Source organism: Equus przewalskii, chromosome 2, assembly GCF_037783145.1.
Source record: "Equus przewalskii isolate Varuska chromosome 2, EquPr2, whole genome shotgun sequence".
Lineage (NCBI taxonomy): Eukaryota > Metazoa > Chordata > Mammalia > Perissodactyla > Equidae > Equus > Equus przewalskii.
This window is the reverse complement of record NC_091832.1, coordinates 56,644,093-56,671,102: the sequence shown is the minus strand read 5'-3', so window position 1 is coordinate 56,671,102 and position 27,010 is coordinate 56,644,093. Positions and strand designations below refer to the sequence as shown.

The following is a 27,010-nucleotide window of genomic DNA, read 5'->3' as shown; positions in this document are numbered from 1 at the left end:
TCATTTAAACAATAATGAAAATTTTCCCTCCCTTTGACTTCACATATTCTCACTTATCTACCTTGCTTGTTAGCTCTTTAGACAGTTTTTGTAGCTCGCACTTGTCCCGTCAGCTTGGGATCTAATGGGGTTCTAGGTTAGAGAATCTTTGTGTAAGGAGGAAGCCTTACATGTTGATTCCTTTCCATACTTGATATGCTGTAAGCCATACATAGAGTAAGAAAAAATAGGGGAAGAGACTCAGCATAGGTTTTAAAAGTAGTTGGAGTCTTAGAAGTGACTTGCCTGGAAAGTTAGAGATACAGAACAGCTTCTCCTCAGTCTCTGTTGGGTTTTAGAGAGCAAGCATTTGGAGAAGTCCTTTGGGCAAGTACCTGTGAGTTTCCCAGTAGACACTATCACTTGTTGACATCCACTAGGGAAGAGTACCTGTGGCTCCCTTCAGTGTGTCCTAGCAATGTTGTTTTATCTCAGTAGTTGAATTCATGATGACATCCAAATGAAAAGCTCTGTTTTAACCTTGTCTTCACTTACTTGGCTTTTGTGGTATCGTAACATGCATTAACATCAAAATCAGGTTCATCATGTGGATCTTGAAACAGGAAGAAATAAGCAATAGTCAGGGAAAAGTAGTTAATAGAGGATGAGTGAGTAACAGATCAGAAAAGACAAAGGGTAGGGACTACAGCTACCTGAGGGAGGGCTATTTAAAAGTTGGGAGTCTGGGAGATGAATTGGAACCCAAGGCTCGGGTGAGTGAGGTCAGAGAAATACAAGATCCAGGTAAAAATGGCAAGTCATAGGTAAAGGTAGCATCACTTTGAACATTGATGTGAACTTGGATTTGGGGACAAAGATTACTTGAGCAGGGAGGTTAATCTGTGAGAGGTTATAGTTGATAAGTGGCAAAGCAGAAATTCAAACTCATGTCTAATTCTGAAGTCCCTACTTCTGCTGTACCAAGCTGCCTGTAAGGCAGGAATGAACAGTTGGCAAGGCCAGAGTCAAGGTCATACATAAGCAAATACTATTCATTTTAATGATAACCTCCTTCAAAGGTACACTTATGTGCATCCTTGTATCCCCTTATATATGTGGCCTAGTGCTTTGCATATGCAGTGAGTGATTAGTCAATGTATTATGGATGAATAAGTAACTGAGATTAGCTTCCCTGATACAGTCATCCTTGAGCTAAGATCAAAACCATGTTTGCTGGTTTAAAAGAAGTGGAAAGAGTGCTGTAAGCAGAGAGAACTGTGTGTGCAAAGACCCTGTATGGGAGGGAGCAAGGCAAAACACAGGACTGAAAGTAGGCCCAAATGTCTGGGGCAGAGCTGAGGGAGCGCATGGATCAAGCTGCTAGTCCTTGCAGGGCCTCATAGGCTGTGTTTGTCTTCATCCTAAGAGTTTTGTGAGGTCATCAAAGAGTCTTAAGCAAGGGGTAGTATGATAAGGTTTATGTTTTGGGAAGGGAACCAGGTGGGTGTGGCCAGGCCAGGTAGGAAGCTATTGCAGTTGTCTCTGACAGACGGTGCTAACTTGGACTATGGGGGTGACGTCGAGGTGGAGAGAAATGGACCAATGAGAAGTAATTTCATAGATCAAATTACAGGATTTGAAGATAGATTGGATTGAGGGGAGGGGCAGGGAAAAAGAATGACTCCTGGGATTCTGGTTTGTGAAATGGAATGGGTAGCGATGTGATTCTTTGAGCTAGGGAATGCTGGTAAAGAACCAAACTGTTTTTGGTAGAGGAAAGATCACGAGCTGAATATGGACATATGGATCTGAAAATACCTTTGAGGCATCCCCAAAAATGTCAGATACGCTTAATGGGATCAAGGCAAATAGGATTAATGGGATGGAGCTCAGGAAACGTGGCCCAAAGAAGGGTCAGTGTGTGTGTTGCCTTCAGATAAGTGGGAATTCAGACCCAGTGGTTTTTGAACCTGAGTTGTAGATGCCCACGAGTGGGCATCTGAATATATCTTAATCTTCACAGGTGGTTTCAAAATGCAGCCAGAATTGAGGTTCTCTGCTCTAACCACTTTATCAACATGTCTTTCTGCTCGTGCAGCTTATTGATCTTATCTGTTTATTTCTTATAGATACCACTTAATCTTACAAGCTTCAACTGATGTCTCTGTAAATGTCTCCCAATGTGTTGTGTGTAACTGTGACAATTCTCCTTCCCTCTAGTCCTCAGTTTTCAGTGTCTACAGTTCATATTTACTTGGATGACCCACCACTATTTCAAATGCAACATGTCCCAGACCAAGCACATCGTCTGTGCAACGTTTTCCCATTTCTCTCAGTTGTAGCATTATTTACTTCAGGTCACCCAGGATAGAAACCTTGATGTCATCCTCTCAGACTCCTCTCCCCAGATTCCTCTCAGACTTATCCCTTCTCGCCAGCACAGCTGGTAACGTGGATTCATGCCCTCAGGTTGGGATATGGCAGTAGACTGGAGCGTGATGGCAAGAGTGTGAATTCAGAGGCAGACGTAGGTTCAAGCCTGACTTCTTCTCTTGTTAGCTGTGAGACCGTGGACAGCTTCCTTCGCTTCCCGGACTCTGCCTCCTGTGGATACAGTGGGCACAGTACTATCCCTTGCCTTATAAGATGGTTGTGGGGATTAGCAGTAATTTGTGAAGCACACAACACAGGTCCTAGCAAATAAAGGATACTTGGTACATGGTAAATACTATTATTATTAACTCATCTTGCCTTGATTTTTCTTCTTCCTCTCTTCTGTCTGCTACAGAGTACTCTTTTTAAAACAGTGGTATTATATGCTCTCATTTTCCTTTGTCTCTACGTGTATTTTTTTTTATTGTGGTCATAATAGTTTATAACATTGTGAAATTTCAGTTGTACACTATTGTTTGTCAGACATCATTATAAATGTGCCCCTTTGCCCCTTTTGCCCACTCTCCCCCACTTCCCCTGGTAACCACTAAACTGTTCTCTTTGTCCATAAGCTTGTTTATCTTACACAAATGAGAGAAATCATACAGTGTTTGTCTTTGTCTGTCTGGCTGATTTCGGTTAACATAACACCCACAAGGTCCATCCATGTGGTTGCAGATGGGATGATTTTGTCTTCTTTTATGGCTGAGTAGTATTCCATTGTATATATATACCACATCTTCATTATCCAATCATCAGTCCAAGGGCACTTGAGTTGCTTCCATGTCGTGGCTGTTGTGAATAATGCTGCACTGAGCATAGGGATGCATAAGTCACTTTGTGTTGTTGATTTCAAGTTCTTTGATTTCTATGTGTATTTTTAATAGAATTTTTGTGTAGCTATTGCTGAATAGGTCTTATTTCCCCTCCTGGTAAGCTCTTTAGGGGCTAGACTTTGTCTTATTTATCATTTTCTACTTTCTTCCCATCCCATCCTCCACCCAGGCTTAGCCCAGAGTCTTATACATTGTGGATATTTAATAAATACTTGTCAAATCTCATATATCTCATCTCCATCTCATATTGTGGCTTCTTGCCAATCTCATTGTGTTAACTCACCCAATTAGGGCTACATAATTGGCCCCCACACATCTAACCTGATTTCCCACTGCTTTGCTTTCGAAAGACTGGACTTGAGTTGGTTTGACTGAGTTGGTTTGAAATGTCACTATAAATGCCATCTCTTTGCCTTTGCTCATGCCATTCTCTGGATCTTCCCTCCTCGCTCCTCCTAACTTGTTAGGCTCAGTTTGGGTTCCACCTGCTCTGAGAAGAGTGCCCCAGCCCTGCCCACACTGGTGTGTTTCCTCTTGAATTCCTGTAGCACTTACAGTCTAGGCAGTAGCAGCATCGTCTGCTCTGGGATAAAGATGAATTTCCTCATCTGAATAATGCACCTACCTCACAGTTATTGTGGAGGTGACATGAGTATGAGCAAGGGCTTTGTAAACTATAAAGTACTGTGTACATCTCATTTACTGTTCATAGATATTTATCCTTTTTATGCTGCCACCTCCAACAGGAGGGCAGGAATTATATTTTCTTCAGGAGACCCTCAGCAGTGCTGGATAGATGGTAAATGCTGATGAAATACTTGCCAACTGGATAACCTTATTTTACATGTGTTTGCTTCTTCTAGGAGCTATTCATCGCTAATGAAAGTTGAGAATATGTCTTCAAATCAGGTATGTTCAATTTATTTGCTCTAATGTTGTGCCTTGAAATAATTCACTAAGAGTTTTTGATAATTGAGTTGCTGGCCAATGTTGATTCGCGTGTTGTAGGTGGCTTGCCGTGATTTGGCTGCTATGTGTGATGAGGTGGATGCTGTTAGGCATTGCCTCTCCTGCGCTGTGGACTTCCTCATGTGTGTGTTTTTAAGTAGGTTACCTCGTGGAGAGAGATTGTTGTCCCTTGTCCATTGTGAAGTGCAGATCTGTTGGTACTTACAGGACTTTCCCATTCCTCACTTCCCTCTTTTCTAGTTGCAGGAATGTAAAATGTTCTATATTAATGTAACTGTGGATTCTGTATTATAATTGAGTGAGAAAAAATTATCACCTGCAATTAAAAAATAAAACTAAAGTGCAATCCTGAGGTCTCATTTGTAGTCTAAGTGACAACATTGGTTGTTTCCATGTTCCTCAGTGGTGATTCATCTTATAGTACTGAAAGGATCTTCTTAACATCAGCACCTAATTATTTTATTGGAACTATGTCAGGGACTTATTGTCTGTGAGTACTATCTTTCACAAAATTTATTTTGAAGTGTCTGGAGACAGTACAATTGACTATTATTAAACAGTTAAACAGTCTGCAGATAATTGAAACTGGGTGGATATATTTGCTATATTGCATGTTTTATAGTATGATTTACAAATACATGCTTTAGATCTCTGGTGTCCAGTGCACTAGGCATTGATTGTAGGTGGCCATTCAAATTTAAATTAATTAAATTAAAAAATTCAGTTCCTGGGACATACTAGCCACATGTGGCTAGTGGCTACCATATTAGTCAGTGCAGAAATAGAGCATTTCCATCATCACGGAAAATACTATTCAATATCACTGGTTTAGAAGGAAATAATTAAAGAATTTAAGGTCCCTTAAAGGTCGTCTAGTTAAACCCCACATTTAGTACATGAATTGGAATTGTTAGTAGGATTTTACACCTTGTTCATATCTATATATCCTTCTAAAAATGAATAAGAACAATACTCTTATTCCTGTCTCTGTGAAGAACTAAATTTATGAGGCTCCTTTGTGAGTCAGAGATATATCTTTATAATTTACTCCTGGAAAATTCCAGAACAGCATCATGTAATTAAATAGAGCCATGAATTTGAACTTGAGACTTACACTATCATTTACTGATTGGATAAGCCTAATAAGGTTCTTTAACCTCTCTGAGGGAGTATGCATTATTAGTAAAAGGGAGACATATTACTTCATGGGGCTGTTCTGAAATTTAAACAAGGTCATGTATGTGAAAGTTCTTTCTTGATTGAGTCACTTTATGAATATAGATGGTCATTATTGTTTCTTATTCATACAGTTCTTAGTTGCTGTTGTCCCACAAAGTATCAGTATTAAAAGATGAGATGTATTTAATCCCTTCTGGAAATTGTTCTTAGATTTCTTGAAACTCTGTAAACAGTTTAACGGTTAAACAGAAGTGTTTAACATCTAACATTTGTTGTGGTTGTTGTTGCTTATTGAAGTTTTCTGTTATTTAGAGGCTACTTGCCAGCAGCAATCTGGCATCTATACTATGTTATGACTTAGGCATTTTCATTCCCATCATTGTGGATTTTTAAAGTTTGGATGTTCCGGAATTAAGAAATAAGGACACACACACATACACACATATATGTGAATATACGTAAATAAAAACACCATCTAATTAGCGACAGATGTTACAAGTTCCAGGGTTAGGAAATCAGATTTGTAGACCAAAGGATTACTAATCCTTTTGCTTTTCCTCTCCCTCTGGTGCTTGCTACCCCTGTTCCTGAGCTCCAGGTTTGAATCAGGTTCAAGTTTCCAAGGAAGCTGCCCTGGGTGTTTTTGTTCTCTCTCTTGTGGTGGAAGGACTCTTACAGCTTTTCCCCATCCTTCAAAGGAATAGCTTTAATTCTTCTTGTTAAGGGGATGCAAACCTTTTATGATCTAACAGTGGATTTTCAGTTAAAGGCTGGTGTTTATGTAAGATAGGACTTGATTTTTAATGTAGCTTAAACAAGTTCTTCAGGAAAAATATTAGTCTTCTGTTCTGAAGTTGGTTTAATTTTGAGTTTTTGCTCTTCTATTTAGAATAATTCTCTTCAATCTAGAATTTCTTTCTAATGTTTCTAAATTTGGTTTCAGGCCTTATACACAATTACTTTTAACGTTTTATTTGTTTATCACTTTGTAAGTGGATGACAGGAAACCTATTTTGCTATATTGAAAAACGTTGACTCTTCATAAAGGAAATCAAAATATAAAAATTGTGCAAATAAAGTCTTGGATCTCAGATATATATTTAAAAGTTACTGTAATCCCAAAATACAGATCCCCAGACACATGGGAACTCTTTGCACATCTAACTCACAGCCTTTATAAGGAGTAATGCATTTTATTGTCACCAACTGAAATTATCTTAGTGAGTTTTCATCCTCGGTGTCTGGGATCTTAAGCTGACCTTCAGAGATACATGGTGACTCTTTCATCATCTCCAGTGCGATTCTTTCATTTTAGTACTCTAAGGAGGTCACAGTTCTGGTGCTTGCACAGAATACAAACATTGGTTTGCTCTTTGTACAATTATCTAAGGCATTTTTACTGTGGCCTCAGTTTGTGGGGCTAATTGAAGAAAAGCACAGAGACGACCACTGACTGAAACTGGAGATAAAACCAGACTTCACAGATAGGGGTTTTCTACCTGTATCTCATATTTCCCCACCCATCTTTAATAATAGCTATTAAGAAGGAGAAAAATGTATATACCTCTAAGCCCAAGTCGTTTCTCAAACCACTCAGGTATCAAGCAATGGGAAGGAAATAGAAGCTGAAACAAGTGACATGTTCAAGTTGTTACATTTTCAAGCAGATGTGCCGGAATTTACACTATTAGTGAATGTTGGCATTCAGAGCAGTTTTCTTAGAGTGTGCAGTAGCTCAAAAAGGAGTCTGGGGCTCTACTTTGCTACTTGGTCTTCAGGACTTGTTTATAAGCCACACAATAAAATCAGTCCCTTTATACTATTTACCATCATGTAAGTTTTTTATCAAGAACTTGGCAAGGCAGCTAACTTAGTAATTAGCCTACGGCTTCCTAATGACTTTTCCTAGTTAGGAAAAAAAAACCTCAAAGCCATCTTGTGAAGTCACAAATATATGACAACCTTGAGGCTCAAAATAATAGAATTTAGGCCGAAAATATTTTTATGTATTGGTAGCATTGTTGGCATTAAGGATATTGAGGCAGTATATTTGTTTGGTTTTATATTATGGTATATTTGTTGCAGGAGTAATCGCATTTTATTGTAGTCACACTGGTTACATCCTATACTAGATCAGCTGGGCCTTACTTCATAATTTGAAAATCACTGGTCGTTTGTAGCTGTGTACTCCAGGCCAAGTCATGACACCTTGGAGATTATAGCTGCTAGTCCAGCTGTTCTAAACAACTAGCAATTTAAGATAGAGAAGTGATGAGCGAATTTAATTTTTACTTTTTACTTTCTGAACTCTACAATTAGACATAAGGAGGCTTGTTACTTAAGACTAATTGTAAATTTTTAAAATTGAGTTAATTATTTTGACGGCTTTTATGGTTTCACTTTTTTTGTTTCCTACAGGACGGCAATGATTCAGATGAATTCATGTGAATGGAGAAAAGGACCTTTTTAAAGATATAAATTTAGGGACAGTTGCAGATGTTTTGATTTCATCCATGTTCTGAGTTATAAAAAACAACCAACCAAAATTCTACCTTCACAAAAATATTACCAACTTTGGAGTTTTAAAGAAAATTGTTCCCCTTTTTGCTGACAGAAAAGGATCAGATACATATAATATAGTTGGACTTGAAGACAGCATATAACTGAGGAAAGTGAAAATATTTTTGCCGGAACATGTCCTTGTACCTCATGAAACTTGCCTGCCCTCGTTCGTGGGATAGACTTTAGAACAATCCACCTCTGAAAAGTATTTCTGTTGCTGTGGTCTGTCCCTGAAAACAAATGTCTTGAAAAGCTTTTCATATTCTTAAAATAGCCTCACTTTTGTTAAGAAGAATGTATTGGTGAGCAATATTTGCGAATGTTCCCCTCATCCCCAATTTCCTGATGAGAAAAAAAGCATATGTTTTGAAGATATAGTGATATTTTCAGAAGATGGCTGGCTTCAGTATTCACGTTCCTTTGTGTTGTCTGAGTCTGTTAGCAGAATTGTCCTCAGCTCTCAGCTTGTCCTAGCTTCTACATTCTACATCCTGAGTGAGTGAGGGCCTCCACCTAGGCACCATCATACTTAAAGGAATAGTCGGTGTTAGTCAAGTGTGGGCCTTGGGGCAGTTTTTGCTTGAGCACCAAGTAACCGAAGCTGCATATAGTACAACTTCCAGGCTCTGGAGTCATTTCTCAGCACTGAGGGGAGAAATAGGAAGGGATGTTCTGTGAATCATTTTGAAGATGTAGTTACCCAATTTTTGTCTTGGAATACGGCATAAAGCAAAAGTTCATGTTGCAATTATGATTTTAGAAGAATTAAGCATTTCACTAGCCAGCCAAGTAATTTGTTTATCTTGAAATAATATTTATTTTGAGTTGTGACCCCAGAGTTCCGATTTCTCAATTGTAGACTCAGTAACTTACTATGTAACAGTGCTACTCATTCAAACCACCTGCTCTCCAGTGTGATTCTGAATAGAAGATATATTTTTATTGCAGCATGTAAGGCAACCCCTGTAGAAAGAGACAAAACAGAAAAATGAAAGGGAAAGAGAACAAAGCGTGCAGGTCAGGAGGCATACAAATTCACATTTTAACCACACCCAGAGCCATACACGCAGCATTCTTCTTCTTAAGTCTATTCCAACCCAACAAAAATTATCTCTTCTTCGAGGATTCTATTTGTAATAGCACTTTGGGACTGTGGGTAAAACCAAAAGACTTCAGTCTTTCTATTTATCCCAACTTGGTGTATGGGGTTGAACTGGAAAATTCCCTGAGGCAGAACTCGGCCAAATTTTGAGATGGAGTATAGGAGATGACTCCAGAAATTAGTAATTTTGCGTGTGTGTATTCCGATGATATTCAGCCTGGAGTTTTGTGATTTAAAAATATAATAAAGAGTCATTTTTTATTTGGAAGGACATTGATATATGAATTCTTGGGACTTGCTTGTTATCCCCATCCCCAAGCTGGCTTTGAGGGTGATCTGGTCATAGAAAACCTCGTCTATCATAGGCTCAATCTGGCAGGCTCTACAGGAGTCTCACCTTCCTTCAGTGATACGTGCGTCTCTCCCCGAGATGCCCACTCGGTCAAGGTGAGTGACCTTTTACAGACACACTCTGGATTGAGTATAAGTTAGTACTGTGCTTCAGTATGGCCCTCTTCCCTGGTAACCATAGACACTTTAACATTCTGCTGCAAACATCTAAAATGGGGAGGTTTTGCCTCTAGTATCACCCGTGTCACCTCAACTTTCTACTGCTTCTGAAGGACTCTTCTGTACCCCACATTACAACATGTATGGATAGAGCTTTTGAAGAATACATCTGTTTTTGCTGTAGTGTGAGAGTTCCTGGGGTCCAATTTTAAAGATTTCATAGCTCAGTTTACGCTGGTTTACAATGTCAAGACCTCTCTTCTGAGTTCTCTGAGGTGAATTCCTACCCAGCTCTTAAAGCTTTTCAGCTGCTCTGTGCTGGTTTTCCCCTGCCTCTGCCTGTGTGTGGGGTACTTTTTTTCCTCCGCTCCTGTGGTCCTAGAGAAAACAAGGACCTTTTCTTTTGAGGACATTGTTTTTCAGCTGCTCTGTGCTGGTTTTCCCCTGCCTCTGCCTATGTGTTGGGTAGTTTTTTTCTCCGCTCCTGTGGTCCCAGAGAAAGCAAGGACCTTTTCTTTTGAGGACATTGTTTCAGTGCCAACAGATCAAACTGTTGGCACTAAAGTTGTCTCATTTCTTGCTATTGGCATGTTTCCCAAACTTCCTATAGGAAAATTCCAAATTGTTGTTATTTTTATGAGCTATGCCCTTGATCAAATGGGTTCATCCTGAGGATTTCTCTTTCCAGCTCTGCCTCCAGTTTCCCTGTTCTGTTTGATCTGCATGCAGGTGAGGTTCGTATTATCATTTAATTTACTTCACAAACTCTGCTTTGTTATATTCCTGTAGCTTTAGAATTCATTTCTTATCCACCTTTGTTGATCGAGGGTCATGAACTCTGGGCGAGGGAGGTTTGTCATGGTGTTTGTGCTGGAACAAATGTTGGGAAGTTTACCAAAGTATGGAAAGTTTTGACGTTAGCAGAATAGGCGGTAAGCTTTAGTTGAACCTCTTCAATATCTTTTGTTTGTTTTGTTGTATTGTTTTTAACTCTTTCTTGAAGCACAGATTTTGGTGAGCCTTTTAACTGTTCAGTGCCAATGGTTTCCCTCACTCAGGAAGGAAGGAAGGTGTGAGCCACACATACAGCAAGATTAGAGAGGGAGAGTTCAGCTCTAGCCTCCAATTTAAGACCAAAGCTCTTCCTCCCACCTTTGCACCTGTCTGAGAGGGGAAACTCTTATTTTCCAGGCTGGAACAGGTTATGGGAAAAACTGAGCAGGATGGAGAAGTGGAACACTTTTCTAGTTTTTCCTGAGCTGTGATCCTGAAGCCTGCTTTTTGTCTGTTGAAGTACGGCATTGTGAATAACAAATCCTATGCTCAAAATGATCATAGTAGAGTAAGTAGGTCACCTTTTGATTTTACAGTAGGCTGTAAAACAATCAAACTGTATCAAAAGTGTAAAATCAGAAATTTAAATTCCAAGCCAACTGTCAGTCTCGACCCATCTAACTCCAGCGAGTCTGTGGCAGCTCAGAATGAGGACAGCACTGCTGGTGCCCAAGCAGGCTCACAGTCAGGTTTCACTTTGGGGGAGCTCTTCTCTGCCAGGCACACAAAGGCCCAACACGGGGCAAGAAACTTTCATGCGTATTATATCATTTCACAAATGAGGTGATGCCGACTGCATATTCATCATGTCCAGGATGAATGATAGGTAAAATGTAATAAAAACTTATAGTTTGAGTAGAACCAAGTGTGTGGGATTTCACTTTTCTCCTCAAAGACTCGGTCTCACTGGTCTTGGTACTCTCTCTGAGTACTTATTTTAGGCAAGTAGGAAGGAGGTTCTTGGCTACCTGAGATGATGCCCTTCTAACCGTCAGTTTTGCTCCTTAGCAGGAGTGGAAGAGCAAATTAGAGTAAAGGGAAGATTGCCCGAGAATTGCAGGAAGGGAACTGCAGAACCTGGAGCTCAAGGGCCATGATCTTGAAACAATAGCATTTGAAGTTTGCAACTTGGTTCCCCACCTCCCAACATTCCTGGGGGTCTGCCTGAGATTTTGACCCGGATGAAGCTGCAAATGTGAAGACATGGTGCAGTGGTATCATTGATGAATGTAGTGGCTCTGGGCCAGCGTTCTGTTTATAGTAGAGCCACCCCTTCTGTGGTAGCACTTATTCTAATATTACTCAGTTTGTTTGTGGAGAGGAATTGAGGTAGAGGGAGCCACAGAAACATTCGAGTGTCTCTTGCAGCTGTAAAAGCATATTTGATTTCTTAAATGTTTATTAGAGGACATTTGGGTTGTATTTCTCACTAGTCAGGGCAATACCTTCATCCTTTTGGCTTTAACTGCCTTAGCTACTAGAATTCTGGGGTTTAAGTTTTTGAGCAAATTAACCTATATGGGGAATGTAGGTTGAGACCAGAATTTTCATACTGAAAAATGTAGAGATCCATATATATACTTGGACTCAGGAGTACACTGAAAATACAGATACCTATCTGATACTATATGTTAACCATATGCATCATTTGAACATACATACGTCTGTTTTTCTGTCTCACATTGATTGTTTCGTTTTGTCTTCCTGATTTCATGGTTGTATTGGTTGTCGGAGGAACTCCGAGCTTTCCACTTCAGTGATTGTGGTTATAGTTCTGCACCGTAGCCAGATGAAATAAGAAACAGGTCCCTGCTATTGGCATGCACCAATGGGCACCGCCTTGTCATTTTCTCCCTTTGTTGACTGCCAAGGAGTGAAGGCCAGGGGAAATGAATGCCCACCCCAGAAATCCCATGCAGCTTTTGCTAGTTCCCAGACCTGGTGAGTGGGTGTCAGTATTTAAGCTGAAAAAAAAGAAGGAATTCTCTAAAGTCAGTATTGGTTTTCATTCCCACATCAACCCCATCCTGTAACCAACCGCTGCAGTAAAATATAAGACTAATGGCCTGACATTTCACATCCTGCTTCCATGAGGCCTTAGCTGCCTGCGCTCTTGTGGTGTTTTGGTTTCTGCCTCAGCAGTTTACCTTGCAAAGAGAAGGCTAACATTTGCTTATGATTTCTGGGATATGCTTATGGGAACAGGATCTTTTCAGATTTTAAAGGCTGGTCTCTTGGTCTTGAACCCTTTTAGCTCTTCAGTCAAGTCCAAGGTCAACAGGTCAAAATTAAAAACTGAAAAAGGTAAAGAGAAAAATGTTATTAGAGGCAGTGCCCTTTTATCCAGCTCAGCTTTATCTGTCAGAATTATCTTCAATTGTGAAGCCCGTAGCTTCATTAAATTGCTTCTCTTCAAAACTCTGGAATTTTTATTTTATGGTTAATGCACTCAGCGTGAATGAGGCTTACATCAAGTGCTTTAAAACTAGAACTGCTCTGAGTCTTTGGAAAGGGATGGAAGATCTCAATAGACAAAGCGTAAATTTGGTCACATGGAAAGTTTTACTGGTGCCTCTGGTTAGAAAACGTTTCCTTTTTCAACAGAAGAGAGAAGGCCATCCACGTTCCTGCCTCCAGCCCCCAAAGTGAAGCCCATCCCTGCTTGGTTCCTCTTCTGCCATGCTGGAAAGCAGTTACCAGTTGGGGCTTTTGTGACGAGTAAAACCTTGGTGAACAAAACAATGCCTTGATTACCTAGACTTTTTTTCTTTCTATCAAGACACCTGCTCATGTATCAGGGATTAGAGAGGGCACAGGAAACACACAAACCTTCCCTCGCTTGAGCGTTCCAACTCTTCCCTGCAAGTGGCTTAGCTCCATTGGAGCAGTGCCCCCTCCCCCACTCTCCTGGGTTCCAAGTTGGGGAGAATGTTTAAAATGTCTTCATTTATAAAAATAGGTACACGTGATTCAGAATTCAAAAGAGATAGAAGGGCATAGGCACAGATTTTCAGAGCAGTGGAACTATTCTGTATGATACGTAATGGTGGATACATGTCATTATGCATTTGTCCAAACCCATAGAGTGTGCAACGCTAAGAGTGAACCCTAATGTAAACTGAACTCTGCTGAGATGACGTGTCAGGGTAGGTTCACCAGCTGTGACTAATGTACCACTCTGTTGGGGGAGGCTGTGTGTATGTGTGGGGGTAGGGAGTAAATGGGAAATCTCTGTACCTTCTGCTCAGTTTTGCTACAAACCTAAAACTGCTTTAAAAAATAAAGTCTACTTAAAAGAAAAAAAAGGGTATAGGGTGATATGTGTTCCCAGTTCCCCTTGTGAAGTGAGTTGACAACAGTGACTCCATTTTGTACCCTGGACTCCATCTTGTTAAAAAAACATGAAATTGTGCTGACCTTGCTCACTTGCCAAAACAGTTATTTGCTGAGAAAGAACTTTCTGAAGGACTGTGCAAAAATTTACTTTTTCCGGTAGCAACAAAGTGTCCTTGAGTAAGCCAATGAACTGTGACATAAATTTACCCTCCAATCATAAATCTTGGTAAACAACTGAGGTAATTGTTTTGGGCCCTCCTTTTTGCTAATAAAAACTCCTGACTTTTCCTTCTCAGGGGGATGCTTTTCTGGCTGCTGCTGCAACCTGTGTTCCCTGAATTGCATTTCCAAGACCCCAAATAGACGCTCTCCTTTTGTTCTGCAGTTGCCTCTTTTTTCTAAGTTGACACCCTTCTTGGAGGCAACCAGTATCACCAGTTTTTTGTTAAAGGCAGAAGTTCTAGATCTGGACTCAAATGGGCTCCCGGATTCTGCCTGTTTCTTGGCCTGGATGTAGCAGGGGCTCAGCTAAAGAGGGGAGGCAAGGGGCTTCCCTGTGTCTTTGCCTCCCTGGGGCATTTAATCCAAGAGAAAATACCCAGCCTCTTCCCAGACATCACGCCTGGCAGCTGGGGCTTAGGGGAAGGTCAAGAGTTCAGAGACCTAGAGGAACCATGGATTAGGAGTGCCTTGCTGTCCCTGCCCACAAAACCACCTCTGCTTAGACACGATTCACAGGACGGGTTGTCTCTTGGTAAGCACCTGTGTTCCAATTAAAACCTGAGCTCAGTGGAGAATGAACCAAAAAAGGAAGAAAGCCACTTTCTTTCATCTCAGTTTGTGCTTGGGGGTGGGGAAGGGGGCAGGTGGGAACAGGACTGGCCTTGGGCAACTTGAGATGTCACCCCAACTCCCCTTTGATTCTCTCTCCCACCCCCAGCCTGCTACTTTGGTCACCCAGGGTCCTAATGCCTCTTCTTATGGCAGCAGAAAGGATGGGAGAAAAGATAGAGTGTGGTGAGGTATGCACAGAATAATGAAGGAAAGGGGGCCATGTACCGTTTCCACTCCTGGATTTCCACCCCTTTAGGAGTGTGGATTTTAAGATATAGCTGCTACTTTTCTGTGTGACTTAAGACAAGTCGCTTGTCCACTATAGGCCCCCTTTTGCCCACTGGAAAAAGAGACTAGGACTAAAGCAAGGATTATAACTCTAGTGCTGTAGGGTCAGGAAGGTAATAGAAATGAGGCCCACAGAGGCAAGGTGGGCTGTGTGTGAGCTCAGCTCTGCTAAAGAGGGCAGCGCTTCTCGCCTCCCTGAAGAATTGCCATGAGGAAATAAAGTTTCATAAGAAAAGCCAATGAATAATTGACTCATTGAAGGGGCTGAACTTGATAGGACAGGAAAAAAGAAATGGCTTTTTTCTTGCGGTCTCTTTCTTCAACACCCTTTCTCTTCCCCATCTTTTGACGACATCTTGGATGAATAGATCAGATTCTGTGATTTTCTGATCACTTTCCAAGGGAAGAGGAACAGTTCCATTTTAAAATTATGCCTTCCTTTTTGATATTAAAAGTTCCTGTCTTGTTTTAATCAAAACTTTAATCACAAATATAATTCAGAACTTCAGCACAGCACACCCTCTAGTTCGAGTCTGACTCTTCACTCTGCCTCTTCCACCTCTCCCTGATCCTCCTCTTTTCCGCTGCAGCTGCCGCCTTTAGAAGTGGGGTAGAGGCTCAAAAGGTAGATTTAAGGGAGCTTATTGCTTGATTCTCCTCAACAGGGGCCAGGGCTAGGAGTCTTTTGTGACTGGCACTATTGTAATCTGGTTATTGGTACTCAACTATGTACTGCTCTCAGCTTTAAGACTGTGAATATCCAATAGCAAATTACATTACGAATCTGATTTTGAAGTCAAATTTCCAAATTTGTGTGTTAGCTCAAAACTGCTGGGCCAAACCAAGCCTGTCTGCGGGCTGTACATTGCCCATGGGCGGTCAGTTTGAGGGCTCTCTGCTAGAATGAGTTCTAAAGTCTCTTCCAGTCCTCATCATCTGAGAATTTATGATTTTCCTAGATTTAGTAAGAACTGCTGGAAGTCATCAAAGCTTTCCCCCTTATAGGCAGAGTCCCTCCCTGCTAGGAATTTTGTGTGGCACAGACCTCCTGAAAATGTGTTGTCCTCGGTGGACACAAGCAGTTTCAAGAGGAAGGGAAGGGCCAGCAGGTGGCAGGAGAGAATAGCATGGGTCTCAGCTTCCATCCCGTTGTGGTTCCCGCTGTCCTTGTGAGTCCATATTGTGTTCTTGCAGTTGGATGAGAGGTTGAACATAGGACCTGAGGTACCTCTCCGGCACCAAGAGTCTTAAAGCACATCTGGAAAAGCTATGCTTCTGTAGGGGCCTCAAAGCTCTTTGCCATTGAAATCTTAGAATTGTGGAGTAGAAGCTGCCTGAGCCTTCTAAACCAACACCATGTATTGATTTAAAAAGTAAATGGCTGTCAAAACACAATGCTTACATTTAAAAACAAAACTGTTTTGTTTCAGAATCAGCTTCTAGCCCTCCTTCACAGACATGTTGCACAGGTTTCATAGAGTCATAGCCCATGGAGGCTGCAGAGGACCTTAAGGGTCATCTGAGCTGATTGTACTCTTCTGTGCCCTTTACAATGTCCGGAAACAGAACTCTTCTAGTCTCAATGTGAATGCATCCAGAGATGGGAAGCTCCTTACTTTCTAAAGCCATTTGGCTATTAGAAAGTTATTTTATTGAGCCAAAGTCAGCCTCATAGGGACTTCTACCCATCATTTTGTCTTCTGGAGCCACACGGGGCCAGTTGAATTCCTCTTCTTTCTAACAGCCTTGAAAGGTTTGAAGACAACCGTCAATTGTCACCTGTGACTGCTCCTAAACACCCCATTAGCAGGAAAAGCGGGCATCTGAGGACGGAAGGTGGCTCCTCACATCGCATGCATCAAGTCCCCCTAATTGTCTTGTTTGCCTAACTCCCAGAGAAAGAGCAGCTCCCCAACTGTCTGCTCCCTTTCCTTGGCCATGATGCCAGAGGCTTGCGCAGAGCAGAGGAGAGACCATTCTTCTTCACATGTAGCCTCCATCACTTGACTCTTTGACTTACGTTGTTAACTAAGTAAGTTGACAAGACTTCCTCCTAAGTCTTTTCCACACATCATGTTGATTAGACTTGTGGGATTTGGGGGGATTTTTTGGACCAGAGCATTTTAAATTTATTTCTTTTAATTTTTTTTTTCAGTGTAAAATGTAACAAACACCCAAAACAGTGCATGGAAAGATAGATTCATTTTCAAGTATAATAATATAAATACCTGTTCTATCCCAAGCTAAGAAATAGAGCAGTTCCTTCCTCCAAGCCCTCTGTGTGCCTGTCCCTAATCCCATCCCTTCCTTCCCTCCCACTAACTCTCCTGACTTTGTGGTAGTCATTCCCTTGCTTGTCTTCATGGCTTTCATCCCCTATGTGCATTTCCCAGAACAATGCACTGTTTGGTTCTGTCTGTTTTGAACTTTATATAAATGGAATCTCATTATAATTTTTTTCTATGACTTGCTTCTTTCACTCAATTTTATGTTTTTAATGAATTTCCCCTATTAAAGATATCTTGTTAAGAGTCTACTGAGTTAATTCTGGCTTTAATTATTTCATTGAACACAACCCCTTTACAAGTATTCTCTACGTATTTGTAAACAATCCTTCTACATTGTCATCCAGAAAATTTGGAAAAATGTTGAATAGGGTAGGTCCCAAGGCACTACCTTCAGCAGACTTCTAGAAACATCCTTTCTGACTGAGATTAAGTGATTATTCAGCACTCCTTGGGCACACTCACCCAGTAACTAATCCCCCTAATTTTACTTTAATCCGGACTATAATTTCCTACTTGCTCGCGTGGTTATCAAAAAACAGCTTGCTTAAAATCCAGGTGAAATATATTGATGGCATTGTCCTGATCTACCAGTCCAGCAACCTTGTCAAAATGAGGCTTAGAAAACTTGGCTCCTGGTAATTGCTGTAGCATTTTCTAAATAAAAGAAAGCAGCCCTTGGGTTTCTCTGATTTTGTCTGAGGCTGATAGCAAGCTCACCAAGCCTATAGTTGTGGGAAATCGCCCTTGACCTTTGGAATATCAGAAGTACACTTTCTGCTCTATTGCTTTCCATGATTTCTCAAAGTTCACAAATACCACTTGAGTGACCTCCCTTCGCAAGTTTTCAAAACCTGGCTCTTCATCGGGGCCAGGAAGTTGTGACTTGGAGAGGACAAGAGGTGACTAATCCCCTGATACAAGGAAAGACTTTTCAGTGCAGAGACAGGAAGAGGACAAAGCTCTTAATGATTGGCTTCCAGAAAGTGGTAGATGAAGTAATTTTAAGCAATCGGCAATAGGAGTAGGATTAAGAATTTGAGGGTGAGGGAGCAAGGTTGAGATAGTCACTGGAGTAATGAAAAGGTGAGAGTGGGTTATGGTTATGGTTGGAAAGGGAAGGCACCAAGTGTGAGACAGGGTGAATGGGCACACAGAATAGTGTGACAGTGTGGCTTGGGGAAGTGGTGTGGCATGCTGCTGAAGACGAAGCAGAGAGTGATGTCGGGAGGACCAGAGCAGGCTCAGATGGGACGTCCCCACGCAGATGAGCACCGCTGACAGGGCACCAGGCCCACACATTAGGTGCCAGAGTCATACTGTTGAAGCAGAAAGTACCAGAACCAGATGGTGTGAACTTCAAAGGCAGAGCAAAAGGACAGCCATAGGTTCGTGGTCTGGAGGCTGCAGCAGGGAATAAGGCAGAGTTTCCTACATGGCCATAGAATGTGACAGCCGTGGGAGATGCCCCCATAGGACAGGGAAAGCCACTTTGACTAAGGAGGATGGCAAAGGAGAGAAAGGGGTTGAGAGTGAATGGAAATTCACAGTGATAAAGCTGGAACATCGAGGCTTTGTGACAGCAGCTCTGGAAGTCAGACTTTCCAGAATGGGACTGAGGCTGATTGGAGAGTTGCAGGATGTAGCAGGGGAGCTGATGGATGGTTTTTCAAGGAGACGTCTGTGGATAATATAGCTGAGGGACAGGAGTGGTCTTGTTGAAGCCGCAGACTGCCCTGTGGGGTGAGTATGATCTCCCTTTTATAGATGTGGAAGCCCAGAGTCCATATGAACATAAACAATGAGCACTCTGCAAACAGGGCCTGCCTGGGTCCTCACTCATCTTCGTGTCCACAGGAGCACCTGCCCCGTGGGAGGAGTTCATGAACAGGACAGTTCATCCCGCGCGATACCTGTGAGCTTTCCCAAGGCATACGAAAATGTGTGAGACCTTTAAAAGCATGTCTTGGCTTCCAAATTCAAATAGAGACCAGCACAACCTAATACATATTTAACTGATGTCTGCAAATTTAATACTAGTATGCCATCCTTATGTTTAGATTTAGCATTCATGAATATTTCATCCCATTTGAAACGCGTAAGTTAGCAGTGCGCATTGATTACCGAGAAATCGTAATCATCTGTAAACTATTGAGTTCATCAAAGCCAAACAACATCTGAATCATCCCTGAATTAAGGTTGAGCCCAGAGTCCTGAGTGTTCCTGGCAAGACCCCCAGTCTCGCTCACTTAATCTCTCCAGAGGCCCCTGGCGCTAATCTCAGTTGTCCTTTATCAGTCATTGCCAAAGGCCAGAACCAACTACTGAAACCCCAAGGCGTATATGGGCAATAAACCAACCTTATCCTGTTCTTGCTTTATTATTTTATTTTTTGCTTTCTTTTCTAAATTTATTTATTGCTTTCTTTTTCTCCATAGCCTTTATCACCATCTGCCGTCCCATATACTTTTGTGTTTGTTGGGATCAATCTCAGAGAGGTTCCGTAAGGACAGGTATTTTGTTAACTCTGTACCCCATACCTAGAAGAGTGCCTGGCTCATAGTAGACAGTCAATAAATATTTGTTGAATGAATGAAATTTTTAAAAGCAAAGTTTAAAAAAGCTTCAAAATTTTACAGCAAATACAAATGTATATTATTTAGTGGGTGATATGAATGTCTTTTATTGCATTTACTGTGGGGTGAGATGGGGCTTCCAGAAAAAGTAATGGCTTTGGATGATTTTTAAATGGCCTTGCTCATGAAATGATGAATGAATGAATGAAGCTAGAAAGGACCTTAGAGATCAGACAGAAGAGAGATGTGCCCCGATTTGATCATCCAGGAAGTGGCAGAGGCTGGACGAGAAACCAAGGTCCTGACTCCTAGGCCAGTGCTCTTTCTGTAGCCCCCCCATACACAGACGGTGGGGGATGTGGGTGTTGAGCATCTCAGCAGAGACAGGCTTACCATGAAACCAATGATGCTTAAGTTGTAGGGTCGCCTCAGTTGCACAGACTCCTTCCAAGGTCTGTATCTAAGTTTGCATCTGTTACATTACGTTCCTCTTCTTAAAGAGGGCCTCCTGCCAAATAGTATCAATTTCAGGCTCCCCAAAACTGAGAGCCACCTAGTCTTGGGCACAGACAGAATGACCTACCCTCACCCCCTACTCCCACCCCATACATACGTCCATATGTGACTGACCTGCCTCCCAGACCCACCAGGCCCCAAACTTGGAGAACTGGTGTCATTTATCTCTTAACCCCCATGACATTTTGATGGCAGAGGTCATAAATAAGTGAGGAGGGTTGACTATTGAAAGGCAGTTGGGAATAGAGACAATTAGTTTGCCAATGACTACGTTTGCTTTTCCGATTGCAAAAGCACAAAAAGTACAGGAGAATAAACAGCAGGAATTTACTACAGTGCCTCCTAGGTACCGCAGATAGTCTTGTTTAGTCCTTAGGACTCCTTTGCTATTATGTACATTAAACAGATGAGGAAACCAAGACCCTGCAAAGTGAAGTGCCTTGCTCAGCATCACGCAGCCTAGGGCTTCCCTCTATTCCGAGAAATGATCATCAGTGTCCCTCCCTTTCTCTCTCCCTATGTGGGGAGGATCAAGCTTGCTTGTTTCTTGGTCAGCAAAACCTCTACATCCTTAAAGTCTCCCAGAATGGAACAACCTGCATTTCTTCTTGCAGGTGAGGTAGCTTCTCTTTGTATTAAAATACTTTCTAAGATATGACGTTCCAAAAATAAGGATCCTCTTTGTATGTCTTGAAACTGTTGGATATCTGAGGTTAGCTGATTTAGAGGGAGGAAAAGTGATTATTCTTTCACTTTCAAAAGAAGAACATAGAAATTATTTTCTGTGCCTCTGAAGTTAGTTCTAGGAGTCCAGACACCTTACCTCAAGGAAGGAGAGAGAAGATAAAGGCATAAAATTTTTGGTTTTATACAGTCATCGGGGCTTTTTGAAATTCTGATTAGTTCTGACGGGGAGTCGGGAGAGGCGGAGCATTCACTCCCACCTGCCTTGAGTCCTTCTGTCTTCAGCTGGTGGAAAGGCTGCTCTTACGGATCTGGTATTGCATCATCTGTGGCCTAAATGAACTGTTCTGTATACTTTTCCCAAAAAATGCTCGTCCATTGCTCACGGGGCCTAGAATTGTGATATTGGTCCAGCTTAAGTTTTGAAAACAGTCGAGCTAGAGGGGGAGTTCTACAAACTTCTGAGCTCTAGGCTTTGTTCAGTTGTGAATCACAGGACTCCCACATTCATCTGAAATCCATTCTTTGCCCAGGAACTGTTTTCACTGCTGGTCTAACATTTTTGGGAACATTTTTCTCAATCCAAATGAATTAGGCAAATGTTCACTAGACATCTGGCCCTTTCAGGCCTTGCCTAAGGATTTGGGGAAGTAGATAACTTTTCTCCAAGATACTCCTGAAGTTGCTGGAGGTAGACACATCCACAGCTGACAAATGACCAGATGACAAAGTGCCCTGAGAGCCCAGAGGAGGGGGCAGTTAACTGGCCTGGACAGGGGAGTTTCCACAGAGAAGAAACATTTGATCTGGGTTTCGAAGGATCAGTCAGAACTTACCAGGATGTGGAGGAGCGTTCTGGCATAGGGTCTGCCATAGAAGCAAGGCCGTAGGGGTGGAAGTACATGCAGTTACATAATGCACATGTTGAGTGCTTGGCACAACCTTGAGTACTTAGTGCGTGTCCATAAATGTTTGCGGTAGTAATCGAACCTACAGGAAGGTCTGAGGAGGCAGGATTGAGGGGATGTGACTGGAGATGAGAATAGCAAGGAAAGCTTCAGACAGACAGACAGACAGACAGAACTAAATGCCACGATAAAGTTTAGGCAGAGGAGGGACATGGTCAGAGTTGTGTTGTATACTTCTTAAAATTGGTTTATTTCTTGAGTACTTCATACTATTGCATGGTTTGAAATACAAATTATATTGAAAGATATATGTTGAGAAGGCTTGTCCCCATGTCTGACTCCATCCATTCATTCTCCCACACCCTGCTGCCCTAGGTTACCACTTTTATTAGTTTTTTTTGTTATCATTCTAATGTTTATCTATATTTACATCTATATTCGTATCTATACCTGTATCTGTATCTACATCAACATCTCTATGTAGCTGTGTAATTTTATTTTGGAGCAGTTTCAACCTTACAGAAAAGTTGCAAGAACACTACAAAGGACTTCACCCAGAGCCCCCATTTACCGTTTCACCGGTTACCCTGGTCATTCTAGCGAAGGATCCAATCCACTCCAGGGTTACGTGTCACACCTGCCATCACGTCTCTAGTCTCCTTCAGTCTGGAACAGGTCCTCAGGGTTTCCTTGAATTTCAGGCCCTGGACACTTTTGTTTTTACGATTATAGGCCAGTCTTTGTAGAAGGTCCTGCAATTTGGATTCGCACAGTATTTCCTGTAATGAGTAGACCCAGATTGTGCATATTTTTGGCAGGAATGTCACAGAACTGGTGCTGTGTTCTTCTTATTGCATCCTGTTAGGTTTCAGATGATGTTGATTTGTTCTGTTCCTGGTGGTGTTAGTTTTAATCACTTAATTAAGATGGTGTCTGCCAGGTTTCTCCACTGTAAATTTATATACTTCCCACTTTGTACCATAAAGGTATTTGGCATGGTGATCCTTGAGACCATGTAGTTATTTTATTTCTTATCCCACTTTCATCTACTGGTTTCAGCATCCATTGATTTTTTGTTTTGCCTGAATTAACTATTACAATGGTGGCTGTAAAGTGGTTTTTCTGATTTCATCATTCCTTCTTTATTTATTAGTTGGCATTTTATTATAAGGAAGAGCTTTCTTTTCTTTCCGTGTATTTATCTGTTTGCTTACTTGTATCAGCATGGATTCCCTATTTTATCTAATGAATTGAAGTCTATTGATATCATTTATTTTGATGCTCAAATTATTTCAGATTTGACAAGCAGAAGTCCCTTCAAGCTAGCTTCTTTGTCCTTTTGACATGTCCCCATCATTCTTGGAGCATTTTTTTACTTTCTGGTGCCAAAAAAAGAGTTCCAGGCTCATCTTGTACTTTTCCTGCTGCAGTCCTGGACTCAGTCATTTCTCCATGGACTCTTGGTTCCTCTTAGTAGAGAGTGGTATTTAAATGCCAAGATGTCAGGGCTAGGTGTGCTCATTTCTCCTGGGAAGGGCTGCTCTCGGGCCTCTCAGTGGAGATACACACATGTACCGCTTTGCATCTCTATTTTTTTTATATCTACCTACCTATCTATCTATATACCTACCTACCTACCCACCTACCCACCTACTATCTACCTACATACCATCTATCTCTCTGTAAACCATGAATTCATACTGATACTTCCAATTCCAATCCATACTACAGGGTTCATTCTTGCTTTCCCCCTTTTCGTATTTACACCTACTTTGTCTGTCACTGAGAAACCTGACTCCCATTATCCTCAATTTATTTACTTATTTGCTCAGTCTTGTGCATGTAGTCAACACTGGGCTTCCCCTGCCACCTGCTCTAACGCCATTTTCTGTGGCTCACCATTACTGGCCATCTCAGCCAGTACACACATACACACATATATTTACATATATATTTTTTCCCTTTTTTTAAGGAATTGACTCATGCAGTTGTGAGGATTGGCTGGCAAGTCTGAAATCTGCAGGGCAGTCTGGCAGGCTGGAAGTCCAAGCAAGAGTTGACATTGTAATTTTGAGTCAGAAGGTTGGAAACTCAGTCAGAAAACGGGACAGATTTTGGAAAACAACTAGCCAGTGTCTGACACATATGTATACACAAGTCTGCACTTTGATTTTTCACTAATATGTCCTGGATCTTTCTTATTAGGACATAAAAAGGTTGCGCGTTCATTTTTTTCAAAGCATCTGCAGAGTATTCCATTTTGCAGAGATACCACAGTTTATTTAATTAGTCCCGTTTGGAGAGGCACTCGGATTGATTCTATTCTGTTGGAATGTTGAAATGAATAACCTGTTTATTTTGTACATGTGCAGATAAATTTGTAGGATAAATTCTCAGGGGAGGGATTACCAGCTTAAAGAGGGAAGTGCATTGTAATTTGGATAAATTTGCTAAATTTCCCCTTTTGAGAACGTTTCTTTTATTAAGAATTAAGTTGATCATCCTTTTATAGGCCATTTGTATTTCATTTTCTGTCTCTTTGTTCACATCCTTCTTGATTTGCAGGACCTCAGGTACTAGGGAGATTAGCTTTTTGTCTGTGATGTAAGTTGCAAGTATTTTTCCCAGTTTTCTGTTTGCCTTTGGACTTTGCATAAAGTATATTTTCCATGCAGAAATTTTTTGTTTTTATGCAGTTTTAAAATTTTTTCTTTTATGGCTTCTAGATTTTGAGTCATTTTTAGGAAGCTTTCCCCACTGTAACAGACTGTGGAGAATGGATCAGAGCGGTGCCAGACTGGAGGCAGAGAAACCAGTTAGGATGTTGTTACAATTGCTCTGGCGAGGATGGAGAGAAGAGTATATTTGTCACCAACTTGGTCACGAGTTAGAATAGATGGTGGGGCAAGGGAGGAGGTGAGAGTAATTGAGGTTTCAGGCCAGATGATGTTGCTAAGAATGTAATAAGGTTTCCTATTATTTCCAGAGGTTTGGGCTGATTTGGGGAGTGTGTGAGGGCTGGAGCAGAACCCTAGGATGGAATTTGTTGGAAAGCTGTTTTACTTACCATTCGCCTTATCAGATCTGGCTACTATTAAGTTTTGTACCATTAAAAACCAGATTATGTCATAAAGTAAATAAGACAGGCTTATCTTGTTCCCACAAACAATGTAGAGCGCCCCCAAATCAGGAAATCAAGGAGCAAATTAAGGGGACAAAAAGAGAAAAATACAAATGTCCATTAAACGTATGAAAAGGGGATCAACTTTACTTATAATACAAAAATGCAAATTTAAAACTGCGCAGAGGTATCATTTCTCATCTGTTTGACAGAAAAAAGCTAGAAGTTTGACCATGTATTTTGATTCTGATAATTCCACAAGGCAGGGTAGATCTTGTCTTGACCCCTGAGTTAGATCTGGATCCCAGGAGACTTTGAATCCAGTGTCCTAAGAACATGGTGGACAAGGACGGGAAGCCTGCTCAGTCTTTTTGTGCCCTGCATGTTTGTCACTGTGTCTCTCTGTCAGCTCCACCCTTTCTTTCCCACTTTGCTAATTTATTCATTTATCAGTAAATATTTGTTGAGTACCTACTGTGTGCCAAACACCATTTTAGGTGTTTGAGATTCTTTAGTGACTAAAACTGAGGAAGATTCCTGCCTGGCCTCGCAGAGCTTCCAGTCTCATCGATTCTTCCCTCCTCTGTGTTTCTCTCTCATAAATGCTGTTTCTCCATAATCTCTGCTTCCTCAAACTTTAGTTTACCAGACCCCTCATGGCCCTATGTCCTCATGATTCTCTCGACATCTTGATGGACCTTTATGTTATCCCTAATCTTTTACTGTTACAAATAGTGCTGCATTGAATAGCCTTGAACACATCTTCCCATATTTATGCCTGTGTGTCTTTGGGATAGAGTCCTAGAAGTGGGGTTGCCAGGTCAAAGGGTAAGTGTATATGTAAATAGACTTACATATAGAACTAATGGTAAGTCTATAGTAAGTAAGAGAATATCACATGGTAATAAAGTATTAAATATATGTTAGTTGATGTTGCCAAGTTCCTCTCCAAAGAGGTTATGTGGTTTTTGTGGCTTTTCATTCCTTTCGTATGACCCTCTTCTAACTTGTGGACCTTTCTGCTCTCTACTCCATGCCTCCTGAACTAGCCTCCTTCAGAGTGCTCTTTTTGCCAAAATTTCTTACCACATTCAAATTTCTTTTCTCCTTCTAATTATCCCTAAAATACAATTGCATTTTGAGTTGGAGGCTTAACCACACTGAGAGTAATTATTTTAAATTACCTAAAAACACAGTAATTTGACTGTACACCATTAGCAGGAAATACCTTAAGGATAAAAAGAACTCTAAATCTTAAACTTTTTTCACCATTTATGTTGTTTACAATAGTATTGGTTTTATTGTTCTGAAACTATTAAATATATAGTAAGGTAAAGTAAATAATAATCTTGGTGTTATTAGTAATCAAGATATTTAGCTTAAGAGGAAGAAGATAAAAATATGAAATCAAAGAAATTAAGTAAAATTGTGTACTTCTAAATTTGAATTGGAAATATTATATATACTCAAGAAGTATTTTCTTTGTTAAAAAAAAGTGTAGCTATACTTCCTCCTCCTCATCCTTCTCCACTTTACTTTTATTTCCCTGTCTTTTCTTGAACAATTCAGTGCTAAAGCCATTAGGTGCAGCTGAGGAGGAAGGTAGCTGTCTATGCTGGGGGTACGGGACAGGGGAGCCCAGGGGATGCAGAGGGTGTCCCTGTGGAAGGGTGGGCTGCCATTGTGGGGGTCAGAGTCAAGTGGCACAAGGAGAGTGCCTGTGTGGAGGAGCAGCCTGACACTGGGAGTGGGAGCATGGGTGGGATGAGGAAGGTGTCCATGTGGGCAGTCAGTGACAGCAGCCTGGAGTAGGGTATCAGTGCCCCAATAGGGTGGGCACTGATCCTCATAGGAAAGGAAGTGGCAGCGGCTGTGGGAGATTGTGGTGGGATTGCCCAAATGAGTAAGAATATTATGGATAGTGGGAGCGATGGTCTAACCGTTGGAAAAAGGTACCATAAATACAGAAAGGGAGAAAGCAGAATGGACCCTGTGATCTTGGACTGGAACTGAACTCATGGTCTCCCTTAAGTAGATATGGAAATAGGAATAAATATA

The 27,010-nt window shown here is 41.3% G+C and overlaps 1 protein-coding gene and 1 long non-coding RNA gene across 5 annotated transcripts in view; both read left to right on the top strand.

Moving 5' to 3' along the window:
- The window catches only part of CCDC25 (coiled-coil domain containing 25), a 71,002-nt gene that overhangs the window by 28,801 nt on the left and 15,191 nt on the right, over positions 1–27,010 (top strand). For 2 of the 4 annotated variants that reach the window (XM_008519305.2, XM_070611348.1), the window contains 2 exons: positions 4,112–4,157; positions 7,815–9,328. In XM_008519305.2, the coding sequence (XP_008517527.2) occupies positions 4,112–4,157; positions 7,815–7,844 (76 nt within the window). In that variant the 3' untranslated portion in view covers positions 7,845–9,328. Of the gene's footprint in view, positions 1–4,111; positions 4,158–7,814; positions 9,329–27,010 lie in introns of those variants that run through there. The other 2 variants (XM_070611346.1, XM_070611347.1) reach the window with 1 other exon arrangement.
- LOC139082035 (uncharacterized) lies at positions 10,196–13,709 on the top strand. The gene is made up of 2 exons (XR_011537695.1): positions 10,196–10,299; positions 13,009–13,709. It is a non-coding gene; the product is annotated as an uncharacterized lncRNA (long non-coding RNA).